Genomic DNA, 22,004 nt, shown 5'->3' with positions numbered 1-22,004 from the left:
CCATAGAATGTTAATCAGCCTGGTTGAAGAGAAACGTTTTCGCCTGGTGCCTAAAGATATATACGGAAGGCATCAATTGAGCCTTTCATCAACATCATCCATGGGCGTATTCAGGATTTCTGTTGGGAGGGCAGAACCTCAGTTAATTAAGTATTTTTAATGATTTACTTGATTTAGGAGGGGGCGCCCCTCTTTGGCTACGCCCATGTCACCATCATCATTATGGTTATTGATTAGTATTTATTAAATTTGTTGCTCCCCTTATCTTGCCCAGGGCAACCCAAAGAGAACTTACAACCCAACCAAACTAAACCCAACTCATCATCCGGATTCAATGGGGAAACCGAGAGGAGAATTAAGAACGGGGCGTTCCTCTGCTTCCCAGCCTCTCTGCACACGGGATCGGGATCTCGGCTGGGATCCTATGGGGATACTCGCTTGCGCGCGTGCACACGTCTGTCCGGCCCCTCGCTCGAGAGAGAAACTGCGACGTCTGTCCTCCCACTTCCTTTCTGTCGGAGGACTTCTATCCCACACCCTCCTGCTGCTGCTGCCTCCGCCTCCTCTCCTTTAAGGCAGCCCAGCTCACCTGTAGGCGCAGCGCCCTCACCTAGCCCAGGTAGCTGCCGAGAGCGAGCGAAGCAGGAGAGGAGGAGGAAGTGGGCGCAGCAGGAGCAGCATGTCCGCCTCGGCAGTTTTTATCCTTGACCTGAAAGGCAAGGTGAGTGTGACCCCCAGATCTTCCTCTCAGGTGGGGCAGAGCAGCCTCCACCCTCCAGGCGAAGTTTCCCAAATAACTCCCCCTTCTCTCTACACCCTCCAGTATTTCCGCTCGCCAGATCCAAGTTTCTGGGTGTTACCTGGTGCAGGCTTCCATTCATACTGTGTGCCCTTATCCCCCTCTTCACTTTTCAGCCTAGAGAAAAGGAAGTTAAAGCCTCTTGAGACCAGGTGGGGAGCTGAGTAGCACCCAGGTGGCCTGGCTGTGCCTTCTAACTGCTAGGCCACCTTTGCCTCTGGGCACAAGAAGAGAGATGGGTGCTCCTGGCCCTGGTGGCAAGGTTTCTTCCTGCGGCTCCCACCTTCCGGGAGATGGGGCCCACCTGTGCTGTGTCTGGCTGGCATCCCCTATCCCAGAGCTGGGGCTTGTTGGTGCTCCATCACAGGCTATTTCGTGTTGCAGCGGGTGTGAAGGAGATTCTTTTGGCCCTCCTTTTCTAGGCTGAGGAGCGGTCTGACAATTGTGACCGCTTAGTGAACGGAGGCAGTCTGGGAATGTTGCTTCCGGAGCGTGTGGACCTGCTTTCTGCCATCCTGCTGGCTCTGGTTGCATCAGGGAGCCTGTTAGACCAGCTAGGTTGCTTCAAATGGGTGAAAGAGCAGGGCCAGAGCTGTAGCAGCAAAGCAGAATGAGCCCTGAGCCCATCACTTTAAGGAACAGAAACTGGAAAAAAACATTTGTTTTCTGGGTGATAAGCTGTGCACACTGGAACTGCCTGCTGCTACCCGTTCAAAACAACAACAACAAGAACAGTTGATGGCAGGGTTCAGAACAGTAGTAGGCCAATTTGTGGAAGAGAGAAACAGCATCAGAGCTAGCGCAAGGTAGCAGTTAAGAACCTGAGCGGAAAAGTCAACATGTGAACACAAGATCGAGGAGATTGGTGACAAACAGATTTATTTGCTAGACTGCTCGGTTTGTTCAATACTGGAATGAGAAGCATGCTAATACTGTTCAGACATTTACTCCCTGCCCCCCGCTCTTATAGAATCCCCCCCCCAAAGCAATTTTATTAACAATTACAATTACAATGGTACCTCGGGTTGAGAACTTAATTCGTTCTGGAGGTCTGTTCTTAACCTGAAACTGTTCTTAACCTGAGGCACAACTTTAGCTAATGGGGCCTCCTGTTGCCGCCGCGCTGCCGCCACACGATTTCTGTTCTCATCCTGAAGCAAAGTTCTTAACCCGAGGTACTGTTTCTGGGTTAGCGGAGTCTGAAGCACCTGTAACCCGAGGTACCACTGTACTGTGTAATAATGCAAGTCTCAGCGCAGCTATAGCTTTACTACATGTTGTTAGGCAAACAACAGTCTACATCAGGCATAGGCAAACTTGGCCCTCCAGATGTTTTGGGACTACAACTCCCATCATCCCTGACCACTGGTCCTGTTAGCTAGGGATACTAGTTTGTCTGCATCACTGCCCCCTCCCCTTCTGTAATAGGATGGTAATAAATATACATAAGGGGCTGTTATACTCTGATTAAGCATTTTTAAACAATCCAAAAATTCATCTACATGCATATTATTAATAATAATAACAACAACTATTAAGGCTGCATTGCTTCATGGAAGTAAGCCCAACTGAACTCAATGGGACTTACTTTTGGAGTAGTTAGCTTATAGGAGTTTGCTGTAAGTGAAGTACTTGGGGAATCTTCTGATGACGGGTGCCCCCTATCTTACACAAAGCTGAGTTTATGCACTGCATTTTGAATAGGATCTTGTGCGGGCAAGATCATGGAGGTACAGTATCGCATTTTTGAAAATAGTGTGGCATGAAAGGGAAGCCTGGTCCGTGACAGAGATAGCTCTGGAGGTGGGGAATATTATGGTACAGCTGCATTTTCCTTTTCCTCCCACCACATCTCTAAAATAACAACTTTGTCAAAGGATGAAAAAGACCAGGGGACAATTTGCTGCCTGAAGCAAAGGACGATATTGCTTCCCTCCCTGTTCCATGTAGAGAAGCTGGCCAGATTAGCAGTTGAATCTTACTCCAGCTGTGCCAGGGGGACGGTTTCCTCCATCGCCCCTGACAGCAGCTGGCAAGTTTAGGGGGTACATGAGAGGCTTGTGGTGCACATCTCTGTTCTCCCACTGAGGCAAATGGTTAGAAGTCGGGCTGGGACTGCTGTCACCTGAGGCAATTGCTTCTTCTGCCTAATGGCAGAGCCGGCTCTGAAAAGCACAAAGGAGAGAACTAAAGGCCCGTTAGACAGAGAAGAGCTATTGTTTATTTGACTGGGATGTGCTATGACTCACATATGTGGCCAGGAAATACAGGGTGAGAATGCAACCTTGAAGACTTGCACCTAACAGCAGAATTCAAGAGTGTCTGTTCAGATGTTTGTCCTATTAAGTTCTATGGGGCTTACTCCCAGGTAGGTGGGTAAAGGGTCCCAGTCTAAACCTCCTCCCTGGAAAACGGTGTGTGGGTGAATGACATACATGATGCTACTTAGAGGAAGCGTCAGTGATAACGTGAGCAACGCACTATGGCTGTCTCAATGTCAGCCATGCAAGGCTAGTGTGACTTAAGCTTCTTTCCCATCCTCCAGCCGCTCATCAGCCGCAACTACAAAGGAGATGTGAACATGTCAGAGATTGACTACTTCATGCCGCTCTTGATGCAGAAGGAGGAAGAAAGTGCCCTGACGCCACTCCTGTCCCGTGGGAAAGTGCATTTCCTTTGGATCAAGCACAGCAACATTTACTGTATCCTTTTAATTCCAGGGAGGGGGGTGGGATGCTGCAGCCCCTGTGAGGGGCAAAACCCAAGTCCAACTGGATTCAGAAACACTACTGCCTCCAACTGTGGCGCATAGCCAGCAGGGCCGGTAATCTTCGATAGCCTTTTCTTCCATGAATTTGTCTTCTAAAGCCATCCAAGTTAGGGGAACATTACTTACCTGCAGACGGTCCAGGAATCAGTGTGTTTTTACATGAGTAGAATGCGTCCTTTTATTTATAATGCATCTCTGGGTTATTTGTGGGGCATAGGAATTCATTCATATATATTTTTTCAAAATATAGTCCGGCCCACCACATGGTCTGAGGGACGGTGGACCGGCCCATTGCTGAAAAATGTTGCTGACCCCTTGGCAAGAATGAAGCATGTGCAGAATCCCTTTGGCTAGACAGAAGCCTCATGTTAGGAGCTGAGTTGTCAGATGAGAGCTGAAAGGCTGGTCCCAAAAAGGGAAAACTGCAAACTGGTGCAAGATCCAGTCCAAGGAAACAACCACTGAAGAATCCACATGTGGTTTCTGTGCATCGCAGTGTTAATCTACTGCCTGGCACTGGTGGCTATGTCCTTTATTTAGGCTAAAGTCCCCCAAAGCCAATACTCCTTCCCGACCATTCCCAAGTCTCTAGTCCAGCAGTTCAGAAATCTCTTTCTTTACCCTTAACCTTTTGTGCAGTGGTGGCCTTAACCATGAAGAATGCCAATGCCTCACTAGTGTATTCTTTTCTCTATAAAGTGGTAGAGGTAAGTCAAGGAGCCATTTTTAGATGTACAAAGAAGAACAGGGCACCAAGATAGGAAAGGCTGATGCTATCTTTGACTTCCCCATTGTGTTATTCTGTTGGCTTGGAGTAGCATGCAGACAACACACACCCTCCCCCATAGGAGCCAACTCCTAGGTGCTGAGATCCCTTCGTGCCCCCCCCCCCAATAAAATATTTGATGGGGCCTGCCTGCCCCAAAGCTGATGGGCATTGCCATTCAAATGCTGTGTGTCCACTGCATCATGTGATCGATTGTGCGGGGCAGGGCGTACCTGGGGTCCCCCAATATTTTTGCCAGGTTGGCACCCCTGCCCTCCCTGCAAATGATCTTGAGGCTTTGGGTTTCATCTTGGCACTACAAACCCTGATAGTATCTTTTTGGGGCCAGGGATGAAAGGCCAGTTTGCCCTTCGTAGCATAAAATCTGGCTTCTTCTACCCCTTGTTTCCAGCCTTTGAAAACTGAACTTGTATGCTGTCTTTTAGTGTATTCACTCTCAAGTTTTGTTAAAAGGTAATAATAACTTCAAGGCACAGTTTTATAAAATTTACAGCAGGGGTGAAGAATTTGTGCCCTCCAGAAGCTCCCACCAACCTGAGCCAGCATGGCAAATAGACAAGGATGATGGAAGTTGTAGCTTGCAACATCTGGAGAGTCATAGGTTCCCCATCTCTGATTTACAACAATTAAAATAACAGAGCAATTAAAAAACCCCAACATTTTAGCACCAATGGAAACCAGTTTAAAACAACACTCTTACACTTAAGAACTTTAAATGTAAATCCAATTTACTTTGGATTTGCTTCCCATTTTAATTCAGAATAAAAGTGTGCCGCTTATCAGATGTTTAGGGAAAACTGAAGTAGACGTCGCCATCTGGCAAGGCTGCAATGGGGGTATAGCAACCCATATGAAACCAACTCTCTGCCCCTTATGCATACCAGAAGGGCCCATCTGTCTTCCTTTCCCAATGACTAATGCATCCCACACTGGGAATTCTGCAAGAAAGATGCACTTGAGCCAAATGTAGATGGATCAAAGTTCTGGAATTTGGAATTTGGGTACATATTGGGGCTGCGGAATTCTAGGCTCTTCACCTCTGGACTGGGGGGGGGGTCACCTCTTCTGTATAAAATCCAGTAGGGTGAACCTTTCATTCTTTCATTGTCAGGTCTTTTCTGAATATTTCAAGGAGCTGGAAGAAGAGAGCATCCGTGACAATTTTGTCATTGTGTATGAACTGCTGGATGAGCTTATGGATTTTGGGTTTCCCCAGACAACAGATAGTAAAATTTTGCAGGAGTGAGTCATTTGGTCTGCTCCCCCTCTCCTAACCTTTTTTCCCCTGCTTTCCTGCTACCTCTTTCTGACATTGTGCAAATAAATGACCTAACAGGATTTGAAAACTATATGTGCTGAGGATGGGTATATAGGAGTTCAAGTGGAACAAAATGTTTCCCATGTGTAAAATCTCAAGTGTTGAATTCAGATGTTAATCATTCTGCTTGGGCCAAACTTTATTTCTGAGGGGGCCTCAGTTTGGGGGAAATGAGATCTGAAGAGATACTTAAATTTCAGTGTTGGAGGGCTCAGAAGCGAATGTCAAAATCTGAACTATCAATATTTCAAACATGCATTTTATTGTGAATTTGTGTTTCAGTCCAGGCAATGTGAAGTTTTGCTGAGATGCTGATTCTGCTTTAGATAGCAGAAGGTGCTCTTTACAGTCCCCCGCAATCCTTTGAAAAGGTGTGCTTGTTGGGAAGTGGAATGACTGCATCTTATTAGGGCAGTTCTGGATCTTGATCTCGCCCCCTCTTCACTCTGATGTAGGTACATCACTCAGCAGGGCAACAAGCTCGACACGGGCAAATCCCGCGTTCCACCCACCGTCACCAATGCAGTCTCCTGGAGGTCGGAGGGCATCAAATATAAGAAGAACGAAGTCTTCATTGATGTCATTGAATCTGTCAATCTGCTGGTGAGTTATTGCAGGAATGTGGGTCCATCTGGCTCACCTAGGTACGTAGGTATCCAGGCAACATTGCGAGGAGCCGAAAAAGTTGGCATGGCCTTTTGTCTTGCGGCACCTGCCCAATGGAATTCTCTTCCATTAAATATTACATGGGCATCAACTCTGGTGACATGAAGTTGCTCGGGTGCTTGGCTTTTCTCAGCGGAGTGCAGGAGGAAAGCTGTGTCGCTGGCAGCTGCTCAGAGGAGGCCGTGTGTGTCTCCCTTGAGAGAAATGCTGGTTTCCATTGGTGACGGTGGTGCTCCCACAGGGATGGCGGTGATCTGCCCTGAACCAGTATTTTCTCCTCTTAGAGCATCAGCTTTGACAGCAAACGAGCTCAGAAGAGATGATGATAAGATGAGAAAAGGAAAGTGGGCAAAAGGTAGCTCGGGATCTACTGGAGATCCCTGGGCGAGCTCTGGGTTTCTCAACAGCAACAGAAGCTGCTCCACGCCCCTTTCTGCTGAAATGAAGGGCAGGAATAGATTTCTCTCTCTTTATGATTAGAGTGTGTGAGCTCCCGTTGCTCAGTCCCAGCTCCTGCCAACCTAGCAGTTCGGAAGCATATCAAAGTGCAAGTAGATAAATAGGTACCACTCTGGCGGGAAAGTAAACAGCATTTCCATGCGCTGCTCTGGTTCGCCAGAAGTGGCTTAGTCATGCTGGCCACATGACCCGGAAGCTGTACGCCGCCTCCCTCAGCCAATAAAGCAAGATGAGTGCCGCAACCCCAGAGTCATCCGCGACTGGACCTAATGGTCAGGGGTCCCTTTACCTTTACGCTACTTACAGGAACGCGGGCGGCGCTGTGGGTTAAACCACAGAGCCTAGGGCTTGCTGATCTGAAGGTCGTGGTTCAAATCCTCTCGAGGGGGTGAGTTCCCATTGCTTGGTCCCTGCTCCTGCCAACCCAGCAGTTCGAAAGCACGTCAGAGTGCAAGTAGATAAATAGGTACCACTCTGGCGGGAAGGTAAACAGCGTTTCTGATTCGCCAGAAGCAGCTTAGTCATGCTGGCCACATGACCCGGAAGCTGTACACCGGTTTCCTTGGCCAATAAAGCGAGATGACCCCTAATGGTCAGGGGTCCCTTTGCCTTTACCTTATTTATTTAGTGCATTTCATAGAACCGTAGAGTTGGAAGGGAACCCAAATGTCATCTAGTCCAACCCCCGGCAATGCAAATATCCCACCTCCCCCCCCCCCAGCACAAAGTGACTTTTATGGTTCTTCCCCTCAGTTCTTGTACTGAGACCCACTTCTGGGCTGAACATGTTCCTTGATTTTGTGTGCTGTTTCTCTCTCCACCCCCCATTTTGCACCTAGATCCAGTTGGAGGATCTCTGGTTTCTAGTGCAAAAACAAAGCAGATCCGATATGCCTGAGTCTGCCAACTCATATATGATTTTAGTTTGCGCACAGCACATCTAAGTACTGAGTAATGTTGTTTCCATGATGTTTTGTGTACTGGTGGGGGACTTCCCTGGGCTTTGAAAGTCCATTTTTAAAAGGGACTAGTTTGAATTCAAATTCAAGGTGTCCAAAAAGGAACTAATTCCAGTTTATATTCATCCCTTTAGTTCTGTTCGTGTTCAGTTCAAATACATCCAATTATTTTACCCTCAGCATTCAGAATGTTACAAGCTGCTGGGCTGAAGTATAAAATATGCTTAAGAAAACACAGTGGAATGTGAATTGTTTGGTTTATTATTCCCAACAATTATGATCCTTAAACTTCAAAGCCCAAAGAATGTAATCAGTAGAAAATGCATGTAGGAGATTGAACCTGAAGCTAAGAAAACATTTAAAAGCTCTCCCTCAAAATGAACAATTTACATTCAGTTCACTCGGCAGTTGTGGGAACTACACTAGTGGCCAAAGTTGTGGAAACCTTTTGGAAAAAGTGCATTTCCGAGGTTTGACGGCCCATAACATATGATTGTCTCTCTAAACACTCAATGCTCATTGGCTGCATTCAGATGATGGGAAGCTACTATAACCTAAGCAGATTGTGCATCCTTTTTCTGGTTATTTGGCTATAACTTTTGATAGAATACAGATAATTGAGCAAACTTTGTTGCATTACATTCTTCATTAAATTATCTTTCTATTGATATGTAATTTTATGGTATTACTCCAAAAAAAGTGGGGCTATGAGCCATCAAACCTCAGAAATACACTATTTCCAAATGGTTTCCACAATTTTAATTGTATTAATTAATTAATTAATTAATTGTATTAATTAATATAATAATTTTTTATTATTTATACCCTGCCCATCTGGCTGGGTTTCCCCAGCCACTCTGGGTGGCTTCCAACAGAACACTAAAAATACTAGTGTACTATAAGGCATAGTTAAGAGATTTTTGAACTAATTCAGCAAACTGCATTAAACTGAACTAGCTCATTCCAAGACTGCTGCTGCAGTTTTAGCCTGGTTGTCATCAGGGACAGGAGGGAGAAGCCCCCCTTCTTCCAGGCAAAGAGAGGAGATGGGAGGAGTTGTGACCCCGAGACTCAGATCCTGCTCTGTCTTCCAGGTGAATGCCAATGGGAGTGTCCTGCTGAGTGAGATTGTGGGCTCCATCAAGCTGAAGGTCTTCCTCTCCGGCATGCCAGAGCTGCGTTTGGGCCTCAACGACAGGGTGCTCTTTGAGATCACAGGACGTAAGTCACCCAGTGCCCTGAAAGCAGGAGCACCAGCAGTTGGGTGGGCTGGGCAGAGAGAGCCTCCAGCAGCGGGAGATGTTGGGCAGGGGAACACAGTAGAGATTTTGCTTATTGTTGCGGTTTTTCATTTTATATAGATAAGGTGTAATTTCAGGCCAGGAGCTTATTTTTAAAAGTAGCATTCATACAGGTGCATTTTTGGGGGGCCCTCTCTCTCTTTGTACTGAAACACCAGAGCAGCACCCGCACATCTGGATGTGTCTATGAAATATGCAGTTTCTTTCGTTCGTCATTAACTTCCTGGTAACTTTTAATGTTTTGGGAATGGACAGCCTCTGTTTTTTTCTGCCAAATACTCACATATTTCTGCTGCTTCCAGTCTTTGGGTGTTTGTGTTTTAAAGTTGAGGGCTTTAATAATGACTTTTTTAAAAAACAACAACCTCCTTTTCAAAGTCTTGGTGCTGACCTTTAAAGTCCTAAACGGCCTCGGTCCAGTATACCTGAAGGAGCGTCTCCACCCCCATCATCCAGCACCAAGGGCCTTCTGGCGGTTCCCTCACTGCAAGAAGCCAAGTTACAGGGAACCAGGCAGAGGGCCTTCTCGGTAGTGGCACCCGCCCTGTGGAATGCCCTCCCACCAGATGTCAAAGAGAAGAACAACTACGAGACTTTTAGAGTTGTAGCTCTGTTTAGGGAAGCTTTTAATGTTTAACAGACCACTGTATTTTAATACTTTGTTTGAAACTGCCCAGCGTGGTTGGGGAAACCCAGCCAGATGGGTACGGAATAAATAATAAATTATTATTCTATTTTATTTTTATTATTTGCAAGCACCTTCCCCACAGTTCTGAGTGTTGGCTATTTGCAGATTAGTTGCGCTTCAGAAGGCGTGCTGGGGAGACCACATATTACAAGGAACGCAAAAGTAACTTTTGCTAGGTTTTAATAACAAAAACAAAAACTCCTTTTACACTAAATCAATAAGCATGACCCATCCGACCAGGGTACCGAGAGAGCTACATACTGCTCTTTATATACCATACCCAACAGCTTAATTACCACAACTTAACAGCACCTGCTATACTGCTTCACAGCTGTAAAACTAGGTCATGTTATTTGCTCTGGCCTTTAAAGAAATACACATCTTGTGGAACAATAATGAACCTTCAAATTTAATGAGACCATTCCACACTGAGAGGCCAAGAATCACAAGGACAGGCAGCTGTTTTTCTCTGGCTAGAGCATAGTCTCTCCCCTGCTATCCCCTGGGCAATTGTGACAGCCACACTTCTGACTTCTCAGGTGGAAAAAATAAGTCTGTGGAGCTGGAAGATGTCAAGTTCCATCAATGTGTGCGGCTGTCACGTTTTGACAACGACCGGACCATCTCCTTTATCCCACCTGATGGAGATTTTGAGCTCATGTCCTATCGGCTGAACACACAGGTTAGTCTGGGATTCAGACCCCAGGAAAAAGTGATGCCATGGTGATCTCATTGGGTACAGAGGCAACTCCTTTGTGCATGGTGGCACTGAGGCAGTAGCTGCCTAATTTTCCCAGATTAGCTTTTTTTTCTTAATGATTCATGCCCAGCTAGGTCATTTGCCTACTTATCTATAGGCGGATGCTGTCAGGGAAGAGAGAGTTCCTTGCAGAAGGATAGCAGGAATTACACCCAGTTGACGAACTGGTTCCTTGTTGAGGAAGCCATGCGCGTTATCTTCAGATCTTGAGCCAGTCACGGTTGCAGCTGGCTGACCTTGTAGTGGTGCAGATTATCTATATATTGAGACATCTATTCTCTGCCGCTATAAAACATGTGGAACAGCAACCCTATATATGTACTATTGCACTGTTTGGATAAACCACACTAGAAATAACCCCATCACTTTGTACATTCCCACAGTACTTCAAAAGGCATGGCTTTCTTTCTCAGATCTCTTTCCCCCCCAACATGACAGTTAATAGAACTCATTGCTGTTAAATGTTAAAGCTCAGAGGAAGGCCAGGGATGGTTGCTCCAAAAACTCTCCATAGCTGTCAACATTTCCCTTTTTTTAAGGGAAATTCCCTTATTCCGAATAGGATTCCTTGCAAAAAAAGGGGAAAGTTGACAGCTATGAAACTCTCCTTCATCAGATGTGTCCTATTGCCCTGGCACTTGTTCAAGCAATAGGAAAATAACTGCTTGTAGTATTTATCTTGCTATCACCAAACAATGGTGATAAGAGTTATTTGGTGAATGCAAGATAAATACGACCTGGTTCTTAGGGTTTTTCGCCTGGCTGCTCCAAGGTGGCACAAATATACAGGACTGATGAAGCCGAGATGACAGGATTTGTAGGTGTTCTGAGCTTTCATCATGCCTGACACACCTCCCATTAACCTCTTGCTCTTTGGCTCTAACCTGCTGGAGTCTCTGGACCCCATGAATGAGATTCTCTCTCTCTTTGCTTGAAGGTGAAGCCCCTCATCTGGATAGAGTCTGTCATTGAGAAGTTCTCTCACAGCAGAGTGGAGATTATGGTGAAGGTGAGTTTCTTTGAGGGATACTGCTACCCTTAGGTGATCGGAGGAAAACACATAATAAAGAGGACAAAAAATATTTGGCTATTTATTGCTATAGATTTTGTTCCCTCTTTAACAGCTGCTCCAAATCATCCAAAAAGCGGGAATTGTATGGGCTTTGGAGAAATGAGATCACTTCCCAGTCTTCCATGGAGCACTACAGCAGTGATGAGCTCTGCCCCTCCTGGCTCAAAACTTGCTTTGGCTCACCTTCTCTCTCTTTAAAAAATAAAATAAAATTATTTTCATTTTTTAGACAAAATTCATATACATTTAAATCATTTTCAATTTGTTCACACATGAGATTACTTAAATCCCTGGACATCCCCCCCACCCTCCCCTGGTTTCAATTTTTTTCTATTTATTCTATTGCATCTAATTACATTTTTCAAATTCATTTTGTATCCCCAGTTTTAAAACTTAAGTCATATTACATTATAAGTGTTATAACAATCCTGCTAATGTTTTTAGATATCTGCAGTGGTCTTTGAGATACGCTATAATTTTTTCCCACTCTTGACTAAATTTTTTTATCATCTTGGTGTCTGATCTTCACGGTCATCTTTGCCATTTCAGCATAGTCCATCATCTTGGTTATCTACTCTTCTTTGGTTGGAACTTTTTCTTCCTTCTGCTTCTGGGCAAAAAGCATTCTTGTGGCTGTTTTTGCACACATAATCAGTCTTTTTAAGTCCTTAGGTCTTTCATCTCCTATTAATCCCAATAAAAAGGCTTCTGGGTTTTGGATAAAAGTTACCTTAAACATTTTTTTTTCCAATTCATTATATATCATTTCCCAGAATTCTTTTACTATTTTACATGTCCACCACATGTGGTAGAATGTACCTTGGCTTGCCTCCTCTTGTGGCAGAGGGGTGAAACACAGACTGTTGTGAGCATCTCTCTGTCTTTCTCCCTTTTGGAAAGGCAAAGGGCCAATTCAAGAAGCAATCGGTGGCCAATGGAGTAGAGATATGTGTCCCGGTCCCGAGTGATGCCGACTCGCCCAAGTTCAAAACCAGCATCGGCAGTGCAAAATACCAGCCTGAGAAGAATGTTGTCGTCTGGAGCATCAAGTCGTTCCCGGTGAGAGAGACGCCCCCTTTCCCACAAATCTCCTCCCCCATTCTGTCCTTTGAATTTTGCAGATGATTTCAAAGATGCAGGTTTAACCCTAGGACATTTCCATTGCATTTGGGAAGGGGGCAATTCTGTTACATGGTCCAGTGCTCCTGCAAGTTTGTTGGGTGGCAATGGAAGAGGTGAGCAGTTGGTATTGGTCAAGAGCTTCCACTGTTAAGTGTGCTATAGTTGCTCATGAATCCCTGCCCATTAAAGGTAAAGGGACCCCTGACCATTAGGTCCAGTCATGACCAACTCTGGGGTTGCGGCGCTCATCTCGCTTTATTGGCTGAGGGAGCCGGCGTACAGCTTCCAGGTCATGTGGCCAGCATGACTAAGCCGCTTCTGGCGAACCAGAGCAGCACACGGAAACGCCGTTTACCTTCCCGCCGGAGCGGTACCTATTATCTACTTGCACTTGGACGTGCTTTCGAACTGCTAGGTGGGCAGGAGGAGGGACCGAGCAATGGGACCTCACCCCGTCATGGGGATTCGAACCGTCGACCTTCTAATCGGCAAGTCCTAGGCTCTGTGGTTTAACCCACAGCGCCACCCGCGTCCCTTTTCCCTGTCCATTAGGTGCCAGCAAACCTTGAGAAAACATGAATGCAACTGATCCAAAAATCCACCCACCCACCCTCCACTCAAACAAAAAACCAAATCTCACTACAGCCAACCAAAGACAACCAACCACACCCTTGGCCACCCCAACCTCTCTCACCACTAGGGAAGTACAACAAGCGAATAGCAAGAGAACCCATACAAGTGACGCTGATGCAAAACCCCACACATGCACTAAGTAAAAGAATAGACGTATACCCGAAGGAGTGTCTCCACCCCCATCCTTCAGCCCTGACACTGAGGTCCAGCTCCTAGGGCCTTCTGGTGGTTCCCTCCCTGAGAGAAGCCAAGTTACAGGGAACCAGGCAGAGGGCCTTCTCAGTAGTGGCGCCTGCCCTGTGGAACGCCCTCCCATCAGATGTCAAGGAAGTAAACAACTCTCTGACTTTTTTCCAGTAGCACCTTAGAGACCAACTAAGTTAGTTATTGGTATGAGCTTTCGTGTGCATGCACACTTCTTCAGATAAATGTGTGCATGCACACGAAAGCGCATACCAATAACTAACTTAGTTGGTCTCTAAGGTGCTACTGGAAGGAATTTTTAATTTTTTTAATTTAATTTTATTTATTTTGTTTTGCTTTGACTATGGCAGACCAACACAGCTACCTACCTGTAACTACCGGTATCTGACTTTTAGAAGACATCTGAAGGCAGCCCTGTTTAGGGAACTTTTTAATGTTTTATATTTTGTCGTGTTTTTAGTATTCTGTTGGGAGCTGCGCAGAGTGGCTGGGGAAACCCAGCCAGATGGGCAGGGTAATAATAATAATAATAAATAATTTATTATTATTATTATTATTATTATTATTATTATTATTATTATTATTATTGCTATTATTGCTATTATTATTATTTATTGGCATTACCATACCACCCCACTCCACTCACCATTCTCCCCTCCCCCCTTTTCTTCCCAACCTAATACTGCATGTGATACTAATGTCTCACAACAAATGAAACTGATCCGTAGGAAACGCAGCTTGAAAAAAAGAGACAATGCACGTACTTTTGTAAACTAAGAAATCTTTAATAAAAATACATTTTAAAAACACACAAAAACACACACATGGATGTGATCTGTAAGGACTTGTAATGCCAAGTGGATGCGATCTGTAAGGAAAATGTGGATGTAAATTGTTCAAATGGATGTGATCTGTAAGGAAAATGCCAAGGTGGATTTTCTTACCCCTTTCCTGTGGCCATTGATGAACTTCATTTACACTTCTTGGTTATTAGGGTCAGGTTGTTGCATTGGCTGGCCTGCATAACCATTGACTTAAAGAAGAAGACCTTACCTTCTCTTGCATTTGGCTCTGCAGGGTGGCAAGGAGTACCTGATGAGAGCCCACTTTGGGCTGCCCAGTGTTGAGAATGAGGAGCTGGAGGGACGTCCGCCCATCTCAGTCCGTTTTGAGATCCCCTACTTCACAGTCTCTGGGATACAGGTGAGCTGGAGTTGACTGGAAGATGGAAAAGTGGGGCTCTGTACCAGGAGTCAGCAAACTTTTTCAGCAGGGGGCAGGTCCATTCTCCCTCAGACCTTGTGGGGGGCCGGACTATATATTGGGAGGGGGCATGAACAAATTCCTATGCCCCACAAATAACTCAGAGATGCATTTTAAATAAAAGGACACATTCCACTCATGTAAAAACACGCTGATTCCCAGACTGTCCGTGGGCTGGATTTAGAAGGTGATTGGGCCGGATCCGGCCCCCAGGCCTTAGTTTGCCTACCCATACTCTGTACACTTGTGAGAGCTAACTTTGGGGGGGGGGTTGACTGAGAGGCAAACTGGGTTGACTGCAGACTCCAAGCTGTGATTTAGTGCAAACGGCATGTGGTTGGTTAAAACGTTAAGAGCAAGTAGCTACCATCTGCTGATATAGAGCGGTACCTCGGTTTAAGAACAGTCCTGTTTACGAACGATTCGGTTTACGAACTCCGCAAAATCGGAAGTAGTGTCCCGGTTTGAATGCAAACTTTACCCCAGTCTAAGAACGGAATCCAAACGGTGGAAGGGCACTGGCAGCAGGAGGCCTCATTAGGGAAAGCGTGCCTCAGTTTAAGAACGGTTTTGGTTTAGGAACGGACTTCCGGAACGGATTAAGTTCGTAAACCGAGGTACCACTGTAAAATGGTTCTTGGAATTATTTAAACTCTCTTCCCAAAGCTGCATACGAAAGGGGCATCTCGATTACACTGTAGCTGAGGATTTAAACTCCCTGGAAGTCCAATATTTGAACTTGTTTCAATGGCTCCTGCTGGTGATGGGAGGGAATACACTCCAAACGGACGAGGAGTGAGTGGAAGTATTTAGGGGAATATTTACAAAAAAAATGACCTCAAATATAAATTCCAGGTAGGGGATACCTTGTGACCAACAGTTGACAACATATAAAGGTTATGAGAATGAGGAAAAGAAGGTGAAGGAATTAATGTATATGCAGCCAAGTAAGATTTATAAACTATCTAAATTGTCTAAAAGAACTACTGTAAAAGAATGGAAAATGCTGTAATTTTAAAATTGAAAACTAATAATAATAATAATAATAATAATAATAATAATAATAATAGAGAATACACTGCATCCTAGCTCTCTGCCTAGCTCTGCTAGACAGGATAGGGACTATGCAACCCAGAATCCTAGCCTTACCTGCAACCCTCTTTTTAAAAAATAAAACAAAATAAAACAACGGGTGTGTGTGTCTGCTGCAGTCTTCCTGCTCAACCCTCAACACGGAAAGTTCTCCTCTAGCAATGATAGCAGGATCACCTGCGGGTTTGACACACAATAAATCTCTATTGGGAACGTTGACTATAGGAGGTGTGTGTCAAGAGACTTCCTAGATGTTCCCATCCCATTTATGCTGCTGTAAACAGGGACCCAATCCTTTCAAGCTCATTGTAGGGGGGAAAGGTATTGTTTCCTTCTGTTCCTTAGCTTATAGAATTGGGAATATCTGGAGTACAGGTGGAATGGCTTGTTTTCCTTCTCTGCCCTCCTAGTAAAGGTAAAAGGACCCCTGACCATTAGTTCCAGTTGTGACCGACTCTGGGGTTGTGGCGCTCATCTTGCTTTATTGGCCAAGGGAGCCGGCGTACAGCTTCCGGGTCATGTGGCCAGCATAACTAAGCCGCTTCTGGCGAACCGGAGCAGCGCACAGAAACACCGTTTACCTTCCCGCCAGAGCAGTACCTATTTATCTACTTGCACTTTGACGTGCTTTCGAACTGCTAGGTTGGCAGGAGCAGGGACTGAGTAACGGAAGCTCACCCCATCGCGGGGATTTGAACCACCAACGTTCCGATCGGCAAGTCCTAGGCTCTGTGGTTTAACCCACAGTGCCACCCACTTCCCATTTCTCCGCCCTCCTACCTGTCCCCAATTACGGTAAGCACCCTTCCCAAGCCTGAACAAAGCAAATACGCAGATATAAAAGCTGACCATTTCTCTCTCTTCTCCCTCCCCTCATGTAAACCACACTTGGCTCACTAATCAGGTTATTGTTCCCTTAGGAACATAGGGAGGTGCCTTTTGCTCAGGCAGACCATTGCAATGGTCCGTAGAGCAGCTCGGCATTGTCTATGCTGACAGTTCTGGGTTTCACAGGTGAGGTTTTCCCAGCCCTACCTGGGATTGAATCAGGAACCTTCTGCATCCAAAGGATCTGTTCTACCACGGAGCTACAGCCCTTCTGTTGCTTTGAGGCCAATTTAAAGTGTTCATTGAAAAATAACGATCCAAGCATTCCTTTCCCACGAACTTGAGATGGGCACAAACAAATGCCCTGGCACCTTCATTACATACATATATTTAGGCGCCAGGCAGATATGTTTCTCCTCAACCAGGCGTTTGGCTGATTAACATCCTATGGCCTTTTAAATGTGTCTGTGGGAGCGGGGTTATTGGTGTGCTTTGCTTTTGTTATGTATTTTGTGTTTTCGTTTTGTATTTTTATGTTGTGAACTGCCCTGTGATGTTTGGATGAAGGGTGGTGGTAATAATAATAATAATAATAATAATAATAATAATAATAATAATAATAATAAATAATGCAGCCAATATTTCTTTGGGAGAAGGTGGGGCAGGGGCAATTTGCCAAGATGCTGCATAGACTCAAAGTGCCTTTCATTGTGACCAGCTGGCAATGGGTGGTTTAGAGGAGGTTGACAGATGCCCTCCCTTGTTATTGTCCTCTCCTCTGCTACCCCTCTCTAACCCAGGTGCGGTACATGAAGATAATTGAGAAGAGTGGGTACCAGGCTCTGCCTTGGGTCCGCTACATCACCCAGAGTGGGGGTAAGTTGTCAAGGAAGCTGAGCTGCATACAGGTTGTACAGACATTGGCTTTCCCTGGCTGAGCACTTTCCGTGTACAGTCATACCTCGGGTTACAGACCCTTCAGGTTGCGTTTTTTTGGGTTATGGACCCGCCGAAACCTGGAAGTACCAAAACGGATTACTTCTGGGATTCGGGGGTCGCACATGCGCAGAAGCACCAAATTGCTCTTTGTGCATGCGCAGCAGTGCTGAATTGGAACACACTCGTGTGCACATGCGCCGCTGCGGGTTACGAACACTGCAGGTTGTGAACGTGCATCCCACACGGATCACATTTGCAACCCGAGCTTCCACTGTACTAAAAGCTGTATGACGAGTCTTTTCTGCTGGAGCCAGTGTGGTGTAGTGCTTAGAGTGTCAGACCATGACCATGTCTAACAATTCCCCCTAAAAGACCCAAGATTCCCTGTGCAGAAGCTATGCTGATTCCCTTTCAGCAAGGCTCATTCTTTGCCTATATGTTTCGCAATTCTAGCTGTGAATCTACCCAAGAGAGAAGCAATACAGGTTTGTAATTATTTGGATTTCTCAATCTCTGGAAATGCCCCCCTTTTTTTAATTGACGCAGTATTGGCCACTTTCCACCATCCTATTAGCCCTGCGGGGGAGTTTGTCAGTGTTCCCATTTCACAGACGAGAAACTTTTGAGAGCTGGAGAGAGCACGTTGCTAAAGCTTCCTCACTCCTTGCAGGTTCGTTCCTGCCTGTCCTGATCGCTCAACATCTCCTGCAGGCATAACAGCTGCTCTGGGAAAAGGCAGAACTTTTAAGAACCTTTCTGGCCCAACCCAGGCCTAACGTAGTCTCTACCTTTTTTGTTCCAGATTACCAGCTCCGGACACATTAGTTGTGATCTTGCAGAGCTGGACACCATCAAAAATGAAGAAGCCTGAATGGCCCAAGAATCCTTTGTTGGCACTCTCTGAAGCAAATTGTGTGTGTGTGTGTGTGTGTGTGTGTGTGTGTGTCTCCTCCTTCTCTCAAAATGCCACCCTGCTCCTCTGCCCAACCACAGCTCGATTTGGCAACACTTCTTGGGCTGGTTTGCCCGATGTCTGCAGGGGGAAATGGTGCACTGTGGTTGTTGCCTGAGATGGCACCTGCATTGCTTCCCTACCTGAGTGGCAGTGGACTTACCTGTGGCGAAACGCCAACCGGCTGTGCCTTGCCAGGACTCCTGGATGGAGAGACTCTTCCCGGTGTCTTGCCTTCTTTCAGAACCTCCCTCCTTTAGAAGGTTCCACAGAACCAGTGGTGATGCTTTGCTCCGAAAGTTTAGCTTGGCGTTCTCATCAGGGGGAGATGCGTTTGGCTTCACCTGCGGGTAGCATTCACCTGAGTGTAGCATTCGGCTCAGCCTGGAAGGTAAGCTGAGCTCCCCACAAGCACCTTGCTCTGCGCCTTAGACTGGTGAAGAGAGGGGCAGAGAAAGCATGCCCTGCCATGGTGTGTAGAAGCTAGAACTAGGAGCTTCTGGGCACAAAGTCACTGGGTGGCTGCAAGCAAGCCCCTTCCCCCCCTCAGTCTGTTCCCTAATTGTATGATGAGAATAGTGGCTACCTCATTTTTAAGATTTGTGACTCAAAACTACTTCCCATTGTCCTTTAGACCACAATGAGCTGTAAATAGAAGTTGGGCCATTTCGACAGGGTGACCATGACACTGTTGTGTGTCATTAGTCCTCATTTCCTTTGGTTTTCTGTTCCACCTTCTTCCTACATTCTAAGCATCCTCACTACAGCCAACAAGTGGAGCTGCTTGCAATCATACTGGCCAGTTCGTACAATAGTGGGAGTTATCATTCTGGACACCTGACAGGGAAAATACCAAATATTATTTGGAGAGGAATGCTGAAGCTCAGGACTGCTTGTGCTTTCAGAGCTCCTTTTGCCTCTTAGTTGGTTTATTTGAAAAGCCAGATACTCCACATGCAATTTCCCCTTATTAAATCTTTCTTCGGTTTCATCTCTAAGGTCAGGAAAAGAGAATGTCCAGCTGATTAGCAATTAATCCACTTGATATTTATTGATACTAGTCTATGCACATTTATATTGGAGTGAGCCCCATTTAATGCAGTGACGTCATGTTTGAGTAAGAACACACACAGAATTAGGATGCAAGAGTCTGATAACCTGTCTACCCATCTTCCTTTGATTTGCTCTTGTCTCAGTGATGTGGTTGCTACGGAAACAGTCTGAAGCTACTGTTGATTTGTACAGGAACCTGAACCTGAATCGGGCCCTTTGAGAAAAGGGAATTCTAGTTTCCCAACTTTCCCTTTTTAAGCCACTAAAAGCAAGCGGATAAAATAAATGTGGTTATACTGTGAAAAAATACCTCAACACAGTGCTTTTTTTCCTGGGGGTACACATACCCCTAAACATTTTGTGAATCTAAGTTTGGCCTCATTGGGGGGGCAGTATTTCAATATGAGTAGGAAAATGAGAGTACCCCTAAACATTTTTTTAAGAAAAAAAGCACTGCCTCAGCATGTAAATGGATCCACGTACAGATCTATTTCAGTAGTAGTGAAGCTGCCTCAAGGTGAATGCTGTCTATTTAAGTACGGTACAGTGAGAAAAATCCCAGAAAAGGATTTGTTGGTCTGTAGCAACAAGATGGCAGAAAGTAATTGCATTATAAAAGCCTCCAATTTAGACCTGTCCCAGAATCTTCCACCTGTTAGGATTTTGGCACACCCCAATATAATGTAGTTAGAGAGCCAGTGTGGTGTAGTGGTTAAGAGCGGTAGACTCGTAATCTGGGGAACCGGGTTCGCGTCTCGGCTCCTCCACATGCAGCTGCTGGGTGACCTTGGGCCAGTCACACTTCTCTGAAGTCTCTCAGCCTCACTCACCTCACAGAGTGTTTGTTGTGGGGGAGGAAGGGAAAGGAGATTGTTAGCCGCTTTGAGACTCCTTTGGGTAGTGATAAAGCGGGATATCAAATCCAAACTCTTCTTCTTCTTCTTCATGCCTGATTAAGTTCCCCTGCAGATCCAGCAATACCAACTGCAGCTCAGAGACAAACTTGCAAGCCTCCCAAACCAGTTCCTGCAAAGTGGTCGGTGGCAGAGCAAATGCAAAGAATATCCTGGCACCTGGGTTCAAGCCTTTAAAATATCTCTGTGTGTCCCCCTCCCCTCAAACAAACAAAATAGCAAAACCCCACCTTAGATCTTGCAGAAAGGAATGTGTGCAAATCAGAGAAGTTAGTTCTGGGGCTGCTGAGTGATTTGTTCCATGTCTGTAGTCGTACCTTGGAAGTTGAATGGAATCCGTTCTGCAAGTCCATTCGACTTCCAAAACGTTCGTAAACCAAGGCATGGCTTCCGATTGGCTGCAGGAAGCTCCTGCAGCCAATCGGAAGCCCTGTCAGACGTTCAGGTTCCAAAGAACATTCCCAAACCAGAACACTCACTTCTGGGTTTGCGGCGTTTGGGAGCCAAAACGTTCAAGTCGCAAGGTGTTCAACTTCCGAGGTACGACTGTATAAGCTTCCTATCTATGTTCAAAGAGAAACCTGCTAAACACAGCAGGCAGGGGAGCCAAAGCCCTCACCAGCAGATTTTGGCAGGTGCCCACTTCACACAGGTATATAGGATTGTGTGCTGCTCCAAGCCCTGTGCATTCTTCCCTGAGAACAGTGGTTCCCCAAAGGGTGTGGCAGGGAAGGATGGAAAGCATGGCCGGAAAATTCCAGGAAAATCAATATTCTATTTTGGGAAAAATTCACGTTCTTCTGTAGCTGCATTGTTTTATACTTTCTGGATTTCCTACGATCATAATATAAAATAGTTGTGTTCTGTGTTATAAATCAAGCACTGCTAAGAGTTGTTTGTTTTTGTTTCCCAATGTATTTCTTATCAATAAAAGAATTCTGTGTGGCAGAAGCAAATTTTTATTCTGAAAGTGTGGGAAAAAGTTTGAGAACCACTGCTGGGTGGAACATGAGACTCTTAATTTCTGGGTTTGAGCCCCACGTTGAGCAAAAGATTCCTGCATTTCAGGGGGTTGGGCTAGATGACCCTCGGGGTCCCTTCCAACTCTACAGTTCTATGATTCTAATGACTCCCAAGTAAACATAACTTGGATGAAGGAATTGTAGGGATGCTCATCAAATTTGCAGATGACACCAAACTGGGAGGGGTAGCTAATGCTGCAGAAGACAGAATTGGGATTCAAGATGACCTTAGCAAATTGGAGAACTGGGTCCAAACTAACAAAATGAATTTCAGTAGGGACAAATGAAAGGTTCTGCACTTAGGTAGGAAGAACCAGTTGCACAAATATAAAATAGAGGACACTTACCTTGACGGTAGTGCATGTGAAAGGAGCGAGGGGTCTTAGCAGACCACAAGCTTAAC

General features: G+C 45.6%; 1 protein-coding gene across 1 annotated transcript; it reads left to right on the top strand.

Annotated features, from left to right (window-relative positions):
- Positions 1-527: 527 nt before the first annotated feature.
- AP1M2 (adaptor related protein complex 1 subunit mu 2) lies at positions 528-21,535 on the top strand. The gene is made up of 12 exons (XM_083483119.1): positions 528-721; positions 3,345-3,501; positions 4,209-4,276; positions 5,468-5,598; positions 6,130-6,277; positions 8,853-8,979; positions 10,287-10,429; positions 11,445-11,516; positions 12,480-12,638; positions 14,616-14,741; positions 17,522-17,597; positions 18,463-21,535. The coding sequence occupies exons 1-12, from the start codon at positions 680-682 to the stop codon at positions 18,483-18,485; spliced, it is 1,272 nt and encodes a 423-aa protein (XP_083339245.1). The 5' UTR covers positions 528-679; the 3' UTR covers positions 18,486-21,535.
- The last annotated feature ends 469 nt before the right edge of the window (positions 21,536-22,004 follow it).

Source organism: Podarcis liolepis, assembly GCF_965112155.1.
Source record: "Podarcis liolepis genome assembly, chromosome: 17".
NCBI classification, from domain to species: Eukaryota; Metazoa; Chordata; class Lepidosauria; order Squamata; family Lacertidae; genus Podarcis; species Podarcis liolepis.
Note: the sequence above shows the minus strand (reverse complement) of the source record. Positions and strands in the feature narration are given on the sequence as shown.

Excerpts from the sequence above, each read along its gene's own strand:
- AP1M2 (XM_083483119.1), top strand. The coding sequence starts at position 680 with ATGTCCGCCTCGGCAGTTTTTATCCTTGACCTGAAAGGCAAG. Across the intron at positions 4,277-5,467 it reads TTCTCTATAAAGTGGTAGAG|GTCTTTTCTGAATATTTCAA; the intron begins GTAAGTCAAGGA and ends TTTCATTGTCAG. Across the intron at positions 10,430-11,444 it reads CCTATCGGCTGAACACACAG|GTGAAGCCCCTCATCTGGAT; the intron begins GTTAGTCTGGGA and ends CTTTGCTTGAAG.